Source organism: Kwoniella botswanensis, chromosome 1 (genome assembly GCF_036426115.1).
Source record: "Kwoniella botswanensis chromosome 1, complete sequence".
In the NCBI taxonomy this organism is placed as follows: Eukaryota; Fungi; Basidiomycota; class Tremellomycetes; order Tremellales; family Cryptococcaceae; genus Kwoniella; species Kwoniella botswanensis.
In genome coordinates, this window is record NC_088599.1 from 8,212,986 (window position 1) to 8,225,962 (window position 12,977).

General features: G+C 44.8%; 4 protein-coding genes across 4 annotated transcripts; 2 read left to right on the top strand and 2 right to left on the bottom strand.

Moving 5' to 3' along the window:
- Positions 1-516: 516 nt before the first annotated feature.
- On the bottom strand, positions 517-1,969 carry L199_003087 (uncharacterized protein; the record flags this gene model as incomplete). Its single annotated transcript, XM_064888823.1, has 5 exons — positions 517-599; positions 677-884; positions 940-1,081; positions 1,143-1,204; positions 1,886-1,969. 5 exons carry the CDS (start codon positions 1,967-1,969, stop codon positions 517-519), a joined length of 579 nt encoding a protein of 192 aa, XP_064744895.1.
- Positions 1,970-3,711: 1,742 nt separating this feature from the next.
- Positions 3,712-5,779, top strand: L199_003088 (uncharacterized protein; the record flags this gene model as incomplete). The annotated part of the gene is made up of 5 exons (XM_064888824.1): positions 3,712-3,885; positions 3,958-4,374; positions 4,430-4,732; positions 4,793-5,227; positions 5,294-5,779. 5 exons carry the CDS (start codon positions 3,712-3,714, stop codon positions 5,777-5,779), a joined length of 1,815 nt encoding a protein of 604 aa, XP_064744896.1.
- A 643-nt stretch (positions 5,780-6,422) lies between these two features.
- L199_003089 (uncharacterized protein) lies at positions 6,423-9,418 on the top strand (the record flags this gene model as incomplete). Its single annotated transcript, XM_064888825.1, has 6 exons — positions 6,423-7,139; positions 7,200-7,376; positions 7,450-8,238; positions 8,333-8,835; positions 8,926-9,280; positions 9,359-9,418. 6 exons carry the CDS (start codon positions 6,423-6,425, stop codon positions 9,416-9,418), a joined length of 2,601 nt encoding a protein of 866 aa, XP_064744897.1.
- A 683-nt stretch (positions 9,419-10,101) lies between these two features.
- Positions 10,102-11,690, bottom strand: L199_003090 (chlorophyll synthesis pathway protein BchC; the record flags this gene model as incomplete). Its single annotated transcript, XM_064888826.1, has 7 exons — positions 10,102-10,135; positions 10,207-10,618; positions 10,692-10,903; positions 10,979-11,223; positions 11,297-11,325; positions 11,399-11,465; positions 11,646-11,690. The coding sequence occupies 7 exons, from the start codon at positions 11,688-11,690 to the stop codon at positions 10,102-10,104; spliced, it is 1,044 nt and encodes a 347-aa protein (XP_064744898.1).
- Positions 11,691-12,977: the final 1,287 nt, after the last annotated feature.

Below are 12,977 nucleotides of genomic sequence, written 5' to 3' on the forward strand. Positions count from 1 at the left end.
TGGTTTCGTGAGGATGGCGGGGACTGAATATCCACGTTGATACGAGGGTGAGTCTGGGAGTATGGATCGGCAACGTTACTCGTAGATAATTCAACATCCTCGGAAGAATCCTAAATCATCAATAATCTCCATTCACTCGAGTAACTTATTTCCGCCAACTACTTAACGTACACATACCGCACAACGGGGCCATGTACAGAGAATCAGAACATGTAAACAAAGCGTTCCTGCTGCATGTGTGCTTGGTAGTCCTGATACCCACAGACAAACACAGGTCATCTGCTAATGCATGAATAGTACCTGGAATATAACAATCATATATAAGGAGAAGATCGAAAACGAAAATTGGACAAAAGATAAGAATATCAGATTCAGATGAACGGGTTTACAAAGAAAAGCAAAAGGAAAGAAAAGAAAGAAAAGAACAATTTGATTATTGGTTGTTACAAGATCATCCCATCCCAAACTCTTTCTTCCCTTTATCCACTAAGAAGCGAAAGAGGCAAAAAAGACCGTTTAAGCCTTTTTGGCGGGAGCGGCCTTCTTCTTGGGGGCGGCAGCTTTCTTAGGAGCGGCTTTGGCACCAGCAGCGGCTTTAGCTAAAGCAAGACAAAACAAAACACCAGTCAATGCATATTCATACTTGTCGCGAGAAGAAAAAGAGGGGATGACTTACCAGCAGGAGCTTTCTTAGCGGCAGAAGTCTTCTTAGCAGCTGGTTTTTTGGCACCGGCAGCGGCAGTCTTCTTGGCGGCGGGTTTAGCGGCACCGGTAGCGGCGGCCTTCTTGGGAGCAGCAGCTTTCTTGGCAGCTGGCTTCTTGGCGGTGGTGGTAGCAGCCTTCTTCTTAGGAGCAACGTTCTCTTTACCGGCAGCGGTCTTGACCTATAAAGTGATGGTCAGTGAGAATGAAATGGTAGACGGATCAGTGGATACTAACCTTAGCGGCAAGCTTGACTCGACCGGAGATACCGTTAGGAAGGACGAGTTCCTTCTTCTCCTCACCTCGTTTGATGGCGTTGGAGAGGTTGTTGGTGTTGGAGGCTGAGCTCATGTCGATCTTGTAAGTATCAGCGAGGTATCTGACGAAGGAATAGTTGTCAGTACGAAGATATGTATGATGGGTATGATGACCAGACTCACTTCTTGATGGCAGGTCGGGAGACACCTTTTCTAGAGTCCTCTGGGTGAGCTTTGACGGCTTCCTAGAGTTGGGAAAAGGTAGGTTAGCTTTTGTCTGCGAGGTACGACTTCGCTGATTGGAGTGCGGAAACCTTCCCAAAAAGGCAATTCGAGAAACGGTCAAATAAATCAACAAGCATGATAGCCTGAGTTATGCATTTTCGCATCAGGTGAAGATGAAGAGTGGATGCATCGATATGCAAGAGGTAAGGATGATAGGAGCCATATGAGATGAGGATTGGGATGTGGAAAGAAAAGGTGATGAATGGGTGAGTCACGCGCGGGAAAGAGGAAGGACCGTCAGGAGGCTTGCTGCGGGAGATGTTTGTATCTTTCGATACAGAACGCGCAGAGCTTCGAGACTTGGCAGGAGAAGAGGAGATGGAAGATGCAGTAAATTAAGAAAAGACTGAACGATATGGAAGGATCGAAGACAGGGAACGGCGGGAATCTCGAGGAATGTTTATCCCCTTCTATTCCTCCGTTGTCATTGGTGTGAAGGCGAACACTTCCATCGTCGTAGCTCCTTCAAATCGTATGCAGAAGCTTTGATAGTTCGCACAACATTCGTCGGATATGATGTCGAGATCATCGACAAGTGGCAAGACGTCAAACCTTTCCCAAGGTTTGAACCGTTTCAATGAAAGAGGAACCCTTCCGTGGAGTAATCGATTCTCGAATGTTGATGGGAACGGTCAACTCACTTGGATCATAGCAAGGAAAGTAGGGTGAGTAGCGGCCTTTTTGGCGGCGGGGGCCTTCTTGGGAGCAGCGGTGGTGGGAGCCATTGTGATTGATTGATTTGTTGTTGGTTGTGTTTGGTGGCGAAGAGCTATTGATCCAGTAAGGAATGATGTTGATGTACGAAAAGACAGAGAATCAACAACGTTTTTCAATCTGTCAGCTTTTACTGTGGTCTTACAGTGATGAAGTTGTATGTGTAAGATGGAAATGATCAACTAACCTTAGAGATTTATGTATTCTTCAAATGGATTCGAGGTATTGAAAGTTGATTGAAGTGGGAAGAAGAAGAGATGTTGTTAAGAAGTGAAGAGGGGGTGAGGTATATGTGACAACTTGGCGCGCGACACTTGATCTATGTTTTTGTCATTTCGTCGACCGACGTAAACAACCCCTTTTCAATCAAACCCTCATATCTCATGCATCAGCTCGATTTTTCCGATTCTGAAAGCTGCAATGCATGCATAGCTTCTCCCTCTTCAATATGGTACTTCTTCAAGGATCAGTACATAGTCGAAAGAGCAAGATATGAGGGCACAAAGAAAATGTCACGTGACTCAATGATCTTGCTCTGGATCTAAAACGCCGCAAACAGAAATCGTAACCCCGAGAGATGATGGAGCTGTTTCCTTTATCATTCGTTAACATTCCAAGATGAATGATGATCTTGTCAGGAGCTGAGCACGACTTTCTTCCAGTCGCAGTCGTCGCCTCAGCACGTAAGTATCTTGCTTTGGTCGATGTTGCTATTATTATGAGATTGTACAATTGAAGAGGTTTTCGTCCGATCATTTGACTACCTGTTTTCGATATAGAATAACACTCTGCATGGTCAATATACGTCCAAATCGCTTCAATTCTTCCATGAATGCTTTACAATATGCCTTCGGATGCTCATCCAGCCTGCACATGCGTTATCAGACCTGCATACGTCGATATCGCTGCTAATCTCTTGATGTGGCACCAAACGAGTAGGAGAAGAAGAGGTGAGGGTGGTGCAAGTGTAGCCCTGGCAAGAACGACGCCGAGTTGGAACTTCATTGTGGTCCATGTTCAATCCGGTTGATTACCAGAGACGTATCTGTGGCATTCGGAGCTGCCAACAGTCATTATGGTCGAGAAAGATGAGGCATTCATCGACATGTTAAGGAAAAGCGTCTCCTTTCACAGGGGTATCACCCTCTGACGAGCGATAAAGAGTTCATCAGATAACAAAAGCATAAACAAAGTAGCTGGTTGCGTTCACTAGCAGATTTTGAACATCCCAATAAGTGTCCACACCGTATAGTTACGATGGTCATCGCGAAAATGACGATTGAACGCACTGAAATCGCATCGGTGGACGCCTCTGAACACCAGATTTGTTTACAAGATTAATGTTTTGTCAGGGTAATTTGTTTATGCGTTTCTGTGTGGGTTGATCAGGCACCATCAATCCCTCTTTTTCTGGCAAGTGATGACGGTGGAACATCTCAATTTGTCTAATCAGGTAATCACAAGATCCATATCTCGGGATTATCTATTGTGGCATCTTTCAGAAGACACCGAGAGATTGCCTCAAAAGATGTATTCGGTCCTTCCCTTTTAGATTATCTATACTCTCCACCCGGTTAAAACGCATGGTTGCAAGACACGTGGGAAAGTGGAGATGCTTTCTTCGACAAGAATTTTGAATATCTGAAAAATATAATGCGATCAGGTATCTCTCGTCTCCAGTCGACGTTGATTAACATATAGCAGAATAGTCACTCCGGTGCACCCTAAGATTGAATTATAAAAGAACAGAAACATGGGCAAGAACAGCACAAAAGCTTCCAAAGGGAAATCGCCCCAGAATGACGCCAGTAAGAAGAGGAAGAGAGAGGGGAAATCGAAAGATGATCAACAGTCCGTGAAAGAAGCGAGCTTCTCGTTATTCGGACAAGTGAAGAATACAGAATTGGATGCTGTCTTCGCCAAGAGTGTGAGTCGACTTTGAGGTCTGTATGGCACGCGACCACAAGTATGCTGATGTTCTGCTCTTGATTCTTTACAGAGCGCCTTCGCTCAACCTGCTTCAGCTGTAGCCAGCAGCTCCAAAATCGCTAGTCAACCTGAAGTGACCGAACATATTTCGAAGAAGAATAAGAAAGAAGTATCACCTGAACCTGAGGAGGGCTCGGAAGAAGATGAAGATGAGGATGAGGATGAAGACGACGACGATCTTGGCGAGGCGTCAGAAGCAGAAGAAGAATCAGGACCAGAGAAGGATGTTGTCGACCAAGATGAGGGAGAAGATTCTGATGTAGAAAGTGAAGATATGGTTCATGAGAGTGTAAAGGCCAAAGCTGAGAAGAAAGCCAAGAAAGGTAAAACGTTGGGTAAATATGTGCCACCTGGTGAAACACAAGTGGATAAAGATAGAAGGACGGTATTCGTTGGTAGTTTACCACTTGAATGCGCTCAATCGAAGGTGAGCAAATCCTGTTGATCTCAAACGTTGATTATACTGACTGGAACATGCTCAGTCTGCTTTGCACCAACTCAAACAACATCTTCTCTCCTTTGTCCCTTCCGCCAAGATCGAGTCAGTACGATTCCGGTCAGTCCCCTTTGCTGCTCCCACTGCTTCTCTCCCGACCGACGATCCAGAGAAGGACGCTACCCAGCGTGCGAAGAGGGAAAAGGAACGTACAGCAGCATGGAGAGCCCAGCATGAGGGATCTGATCTGCCTATCAGAAGGTCCAGGGGGGATGACGAAGAGCCTGAGCAGGGCAAGGTATTCTTAGATTCCAAGGGCAAGCGAAAGGTCGCATTCATCAAGAAAGATGTAAGCTGATTTTGTCTTTCTCCATATCATGGATGTTCAGCTGATGCCTCTTCAATGTAGTTTCACTCTGAACTTGCCTCATGTAACGCATATGTCGTCTTCGCTCATCCTCATCCCGATCGAGCAGCCAATGTCGCTCCTATCCTTGATCCCTTCGAAGCTGCTCCAACGGTCCTAGCGGCAAATACAAGTACATTCATGGGACGAACTATCCGAGTTGACACATTACGACTCCCGTCGGCCGTAGCGCTTCAATCGGCTGGTAATGCCCTTGCCAAGCGAGATGCATGGTTACCCAGTGGGACCGATCCCAAAAAGAGTTTGTTTGTGGGAGGTCTGGACTATGCTGCTAAAGAAGAGGATATCAGAGTGTTCTTCGAAGAACTGGTCAAGGCTGAGAGAGGACCAGCTGAGGATAAATGGGTAACGGGCGTGAGGTTAGTGAGGGATAAAGAAACCCAATTGGGCAAAGGTTTTGGATATGTGCATTTCTCAGTGAGTCAAATGAACCCTCTCCCTTGGATTGGCTCATGTCACTGATTCTCTGCTGCGCATCATTAGGATCGAGAAAGTGTAGATGAGATTCTCGCAATGGATTCTAAACAAATCAAATTCGCCAAACGATATCTTCGAGTCCAACCTTGTAAAACACTTCCTTCCGCCAATACACTCAATAATACTATCAAAACACTTGCATCTTCTTCTTCCAGTAAAACAGATAAAGACAAGAAATCTACGAAAGCCACCAAAACATTCATCAAGTCTTCTGGACCTGTACCGAAGGGTGATCCAAGATTAGGAGAGAAGATCAAAGATCTTTCGAAAGAAGAGAGAAAGGTTGTCAAGAGTTCTGATGCTGATAGACAAGCTAGACGTTTGGCTAAGAAGAAGGCTAAACACACTTTGGAGAAGAACGAGAAAGGTGCCGTCAAGTTGAGCTTGACGAAATCTGAGAGGGACAGAGGTAAGAATGCTAAACCCAAGGCTAAGAAGGGGAAGATCAGAGGTCCAGCTGCTATTGCTAAGATGAAAGGGTCAAGAGGGTAATAACCCGCTGGACGGTATGGTACTAGCATGACATATTCCGTGGCATGTACATATCTTTTTGTTCTCAGGAGAAGTAACGGTTTCTTCTTTGATCCCGCTCCATACATAACGATTTTGAAGAACAGCATAGACCGTATTTTTCCAAGTAAGATTTGAAATCTCTATGCTGTTCCCTAATTCGATTTTTAGAAACCGTAATTTCTCTCACTTTCCAGTATCACTCTTTTTTGAGATTTGCACGAGCAGATAGCCATGAAATAGGAGATTGTCCCTGTGCCATTTGAATCCACGGCAACGAGGCATGGACTGTACAGTTGGTCAAGAAAGCCAAAGTCGGATAAAGGATTACGCACGTGCCACGGTGCCACGGTCGGCAGTGTGCACAGAGTCACAGTGGCAACAAATAACAAAGTAAGTTATGGCGCAAATCGCACCAGCCAGGCACAAACACCGTTGATATCGCGTGTCTCTACAAAGTCAGTCAGTCAAAAACAACAACAACAACAACAACATAAAACACACAAATTCAATTTACATCGTTGCTATACCTCTACATCTTCTCACAGCATCATACCGCCATCCTTTATATCCCATCATCTCACGGTCCTCCACGACAAGGCCTTAGATGCCTATAGCCATCAATATGAGCACCGGATCAGGTCCAGCCTCACCTGTATCATCACGAATGACCAAAGCCGCATTCTTCAGAGCGAGATCACCACCTCTCGCGGAACGAACCAATCCCAATGGAATGTCTATGTCGAGTCAAGACGCCTACGGAAACCTTAGTGATCTAGCAGGGAAGTTTGATGCAGCTACAAGATTAGAACAACAGCAGCAGCAGCAATCAGCTGGAGCTGGACCTAGTACGGGTGGGAATAGGTTTAGTCCAAATAACGAACAAACAGAAAGATACTACACACCATCATCAACACTCAAAGCTCCACAAGTAAATAACAACCAACAGGGGTATTTCGATTCTTCACCTGCGACAGATGGGCATGCTTCAACATTAGATAGACTGCAGAACCATCCTTCTCGTAGAGGTCCTTCGCCCGTACGACGAAGATCAACATTGGCCTCTCAACGAACCACCTCACCTACATCTCCCATAAATCTACTGGCTGGTATACATGGATTAATGTCTGCTCCAGACTCGTCTACAGGCCACGACACAGAACGATCGACGTATGAGGATGGAACTGAAGCTGGGAGAGGTGGAGATCTAAAAGAAAGTGCGATAATGGGATTTGCAGAGGGGTCAGACGAAATGTTGTTGGCTCTTTTGGCTGGACAAGCTGCAGTAGATTGCGAAAGACTACCAATAGGTAGATGGGAGGAAGTGGAAGGGTGGAAGAAGGTGTGTACATCATTGTTCTGATTCCAGCACAGTGACTGATGATTGTCTGGATATCTACAGGAACTATCGTTATTGTCAAATAGATTGGAATCATCACAGTCTAGACTTCAAAGGGAGATCAAGATCCTGACTGCAGCGAAGACACTACAGAAACTGAACAACTCGAATAAGAGGATGTCGAGGCAGACGATGGAAAGTCTAGAACAGGCGGAAAAGAGAGTAGAAGCTGCTGAGAAGGTGAGCTCTTGGCTACACTCCTGTTTTCTCTCTGAGCCGGTAGCTGATCAGGCGATGATATTGCGATCAATAGGAAGTATACGTCCTGCAGGATAGAGAAGCTGCTTTACGTCGGAAGTTGATGGAACATTGGTCGGGAGTGATGGCCTGGGAAGTCAGGCGGTTGGAACGGACTTCAGCAGAAACCCAAGCAAGATATGATAAACAGTCTATGAAGATTAACAATCTGAAAGATCGCGAAGACGAGCTAATAAGGCAGAGTACTGAGAAAGCCAACAGAGTACAGGAGCTAGAGGAAATGGTCATAGAGATGGGACGTAGGGAAAGGGCCATAGAGGAAGAAGCTCGAGAATTGGATCAATATCGTATAAGGATGGAACAGGAGCGACAAAGTTGGTTGGATGAAAGGGAAGCTTATCAGAGGGAAAGAGATAGTTGGACAACGGAGAAGCGATCGTGGGATAAAGAAAGATCAAGTTGGGAGAATGAGAGGCGTCATTGGGCAGAAGAGAGGGCAGGTCTGGTCGGTGATAGACAAAGGTTATTGGAATCTGGGCAGATGTCAGAAAAAGACAGAGCGATGATGGATCAAATTAGGTTATCGCTTGGTAGTATGTTAGGTAGAAAGATGGGTTCAGTAGGTGAACATGAAGTGCTACCTTCTCTGGACGAAGTCAAGGGGCTGATAAGTAGACGAGAGAGGGAAGTCGTCAGTCTAAGGGAGGAGATGCAAGAGGTGAATATGGGTTTGGAAGAGGAACTGAGAAGAGTAGCGGAAGATAGAAATGCTTGGAAAGCTAGAGTGGACCAAGGTGAATCGGGTCGAAGGGAGGAAACAGCATCTTTCGAAAAGAAGATAAGGGTGAGTGAGAATGATCTTCCACAATATCTGTCCCTTAAACTCACCTTAGACTCATGTTTCGCCAATTGTGTACTAACATCTTACTTTTTAACAGAGCCAACAAGACCAAATCAACGATCTATCTCTCAGAAACGAATCCCTGTCTTCATCCTTAAAGGCTGCTCAGACTGCCGTCTCTTCCATGTCAACCGATCAGTCCGGTACCAAAGCCCTTCAAGCTAGAGTCGACGCTCTCTCATCCGAGCTTGAATCTATCGCTTCCCATTTCAATTCCATCTGGTCGATCTTACCTCCTCCCACCAAACGTGCTCAAGCTGAATTGATCGATCCTCGGACGGGCAACAGCAACTCTTCGCTCGCAAGTCCAAGTAAAGTCTTGAACTTTGCTGCTCTGCAAGATTTGTATCAACCTCACAACGAGCAAGTTGGAGATATCAACGAGACGTTGTCTAGGATCAGAGGGGTTATCGAAGATGGTAAAGTGTTAGTAGAGAGGGTAGTGAGGATGGGTCAAGAGAGGGAACTGTTGAAAGGGAATGCAGCAAAAGCAAAGAAGTTGGTGGAGGAAAGTACCAAGAGTCTGGAGACGTATCAACAGTGAGTGCAGATACACACCCATTGAACATTTCGAGATGTGCAATCCTCTGACGATGTTCTGGCATGGTTCGTCACGGTTGTTATTCATAGACAAGTAGCAGTACTGGAAGATCAACTGGCTAAAAGTGGATCTACCGAATCTCACTTCCTCGATGAGCTTAACAACCTTCAATCGACTTTGGATAACGTATCTACCCAGAAAAGGAATTTGGAGGTGCAATTATCGCAAGAGAAAGAAACGATTGAAAGATTGACTGAAGCGAATGGTGTCTTATCTGCCAAAGCTCTAGATTTGGCTCAAGTGGCTGAGGATGAACGATCGCAATTGTCCAACAAGCTCAAAAGTGAATTGGAAGATATGAAGAAGAAGTTGAAAGTACAAGAAGATGAACAGGATGAGGAAAGAGTGAAATCGCAATCTCAAAGAATTCAATTACTCGATGAGGTGAGTCGGAGTTCGTCTCTTTGAGTATCGTATGACAAATGCAATAAACTGATGGTTTCGTTTTGGGCGGATGGTTAGCTCAATTCGTTACAAGCTGAAGTTGGTGATTTGAGGAAACAACTCCGATCGAAGGTGTAGGCATGCATACGCCGATGATACATTTGCTTGAAGTAGAAAGCAAAAAAGGGTTGTCCCGATATCGCACAAGTACTCCCCATTTCTGTTTCGGCCAACGTGAAAATAGATGAATCGTTTGTTATTTTTCCAAATACTCAAGTTCTCTATTATCCTTTTAATCATACCGATAGATCACGAAACCATCTTACGTTTTAAATGCAGTGTGCTATGCAGGATTATGAATTATGATATCATGATCAATCTATCAGTTGTACTCTTAGGAACCGAACTGCACTTGAGGTCCCGATAGGTCATTTTGTGTCTTGATCCTTTGTGCAGTCACACTAAGTTATCTGGGATTGACCTCATCACCTCTTCTGTCCGCATTGTTACTGAATAATATAAATAGGTCGGACTGGTTCATCTGTCCCTCAGCGTCATCCTCCTTGCTCGCTGCTTTGCCACTTTGATTCCACCACAAAAATGGATATAAACATCGATACATTGTTTATGAACAAACATCTTTACTGAAAGTATGCTATTGTTTTTGACACTTCACACTGATCAACATCGGTGACCACCAACATCCCTTATCCCCGATTCCCAATTCTACATGGTTCCAAGGCCCAATCCGACATCTGACATTCGTTAAATGATACATCCGCAAGAGAAAATTTCAGATCAGATCTTCTAACAAACTCAACTTAAGGTTTGATGGCGATCTTGAGGGCTTGTCGACTATTCAACCCAACATCAATCAGCTTGTTCAATGTACCTGGTAATCTTGAAGAGATGAAAAGTAGACTTACGTAGCCATCTTATCAAGAGCTTTTTGGTAATCTTTCAAATCAAAGACATCCGTGACCATACCGGTAGTTTTGATTTTACCTGAATCCAAGAGCTCAATAGCTCGAGGGAAACAGTATGTTTGGGAGAAAGAACCGATGATTCTCTTTTCGTTGACGAAGATATCGGTAGGTGACCAAGAAGGTAATCTGGCTTTATCTTCGTACACACCGTACACCAAAAGAGTACCACCTCGAGTAACGTAGTTGATAGCATCGTTAACGATCGATTCAACACCGGTACATTCAGCAACGACATCGAAACCGTAGGGGTTCTCCTCCTTGATCTTCGCCCATTGGGCGGCAGCGTCCTTTCGGTCGAGATCGATGTAAGCATCGGCAGCTTCGACTTTTCGAGCAATGTCCATCTTGATACCTAATCAACCCAAATGAAAAACGAATCCCACATCAGTACTGTGATTGTGGTAGTCAATGTATAAGTTACTCACCCTTGTTAGCGGCAATGGTGATATGAGCGGCACCACCAAGTTTCATCAACTGAGCCAAGATCAAACCGGTTGGACCAGCACCGATCAAGAGGACCTTTGAACCGAAGGGCATCTTGAGCTTGTCCATACCGTGGATGGCACATGAAGCGGGTTCGAGGAGGGTAGCCTCTTCGTCAGAGAGGTTCTTGATCTTGTAACATTTGGCAAAGTGGCTAAGCGATTCATCTATCATGATTAGCATTGTTTGTATATGGGTTATAGATTGAGAGACGATGATGATTACTCACTATTTGATGTAATCGGCAAAACCACCATCTCTAGCAACACCAGCAGGACTGAAATGTTCACAGAACAGTTCATCACCTTTTCGACAGTAATGACACCATCCACAGGTCTCTCCTACATCGGCAGCGACTCGATCACCAACTTCAAATCCTTTGACGTTCTTACCCATAGCGACGACTTTGCCGACAGCTTCGTGTCCTGGGATCAAAGGGAATTTGGAGATGAATTCACCTTCGTGGATGTGTTGCTATATCCGCCAACATACTGGTCAGTTCCAATTTCTGATTCCCTTTGACTACACAGGTCTAGGTAAAACTTACGTCGGTACCGCAAACACCACAGATGTCGACTGGTCAAGATCAAACAACGGAGTAATCAGCCACTGCATGCCGTGGAAAGATATGACCGGGACTTGAGCTCACCTTTGAGGAGGATCTCATTGTCATCGATGGTAGGTACAGGTACCTTCTTGACCTCGAAGTTTCTAGCCTGTAGATGAGATGGGAGAGATGAAGAGGATAGATAGGTCGCGCGAAACCAGTCGATTATGATTTCAATTACGATTACGATGCAAGGGAAGGGATTGGGGAAGAGAGTACGTAAGTCCGTCAGATCAGCAATCGTTCCCATGACTTCGTAGTTCATCTATATAGGACTCAGGTGACTCACTTCGTGGTAGTACAAAGCACTCATTTCAGATGGGACGTTGGACATTTTGACTGATTTGGTTTATTTGGTTTGGCTAAATGGGACACAAAACAAGAGGGGAAGAAGAGGGTATCAGCTTTTGTATCCCCTATATATACATTTCAGATCCAGATAGCTAGCTGGTTGTGGCTCTGGCTCGACGTAGTAGCACCGGATAGTACATCCGAGATATATGAGCTAACAATGTAGCTCGTGATACAGCTGTGTGAACATGAGGATGAATAGATGAATGATGAATGAAGGGCGGTGATCCGAATAGATCGGATGACTTAGATCGTCCCTTTTCACCATCACCATCGAATCTCCCCCACTCAACCACGACGGCACACAAGCACATCACATGAGTACAGAGAAACACTCACGTATTGATCAAGGAAACAGAAGAGGTTATAAAGCTACAGTTACGTTTGATATATTTTCTAAATGCAAAGAAAGAAAAAGAGAAAGAAGGAAAAAAGGGGGTTGGTATAACTATTCATCGGCAGGTATATATTGGATTTTCTTTATCATGGCTTGCAATGCAGTACGACTCTTTTTCCATTATCCCATTCAGTTCATTTCAGTTCCGATTCATACAGCCTAAAGCCCCTGGATGATACAGTTACAGCTTGAGAGTTGTTCGGCTGTTTTCTTCCTTTCTTTCCCCCTGCCTCTACATAATCAATCCAATCACCTGTCAAGGACCAACAAAGGCTAAAGGAACCCGCTTTTTGCTCTTGCAGTACATATAGCATATAGAACTGACCCTTGAATCCAGATGACGTCGTGTCAGAGTAAACACCCTAAATCTCACGTAACAAATTTTTTTATCCTGAGATACTCGATGTCCTATCGCCTCTTTGCACCGATCATACTCCGGATTTAACAAAAGCCTCAGACGTCAGTCAACACGATACAGAGCATGCCCTTAACATCTTACGAATACGTTACTGGCATACACATCTCACATTCCTTGCATCATGTCCTGTGAAGGGATCTGGTCATCGTGGCTTCACATACCTTATTTAGCGGCAATGGATCGTTGTCCTTAACGAGATGACATCAATATGATGTGGCAGCAATGTAGGTGACAAACGATATCAAGCGAGATTGGATATCTTACCGCTTGGATGATGTAAGTGGTTGAGGAATCAGCTGAGATGCCTACGGTAACTGCCGATGTGATATTCTATAAACGATTCCAGAGTAGTCGATGGTGCCAGGCCATCTTCGGGAGGCCGAAAGCGGAATCAGTTATATAGAAGGTTCTGACATGTGGTAGGTCTGTTTTCAAGAGTGTTTTTACGAAGGAGC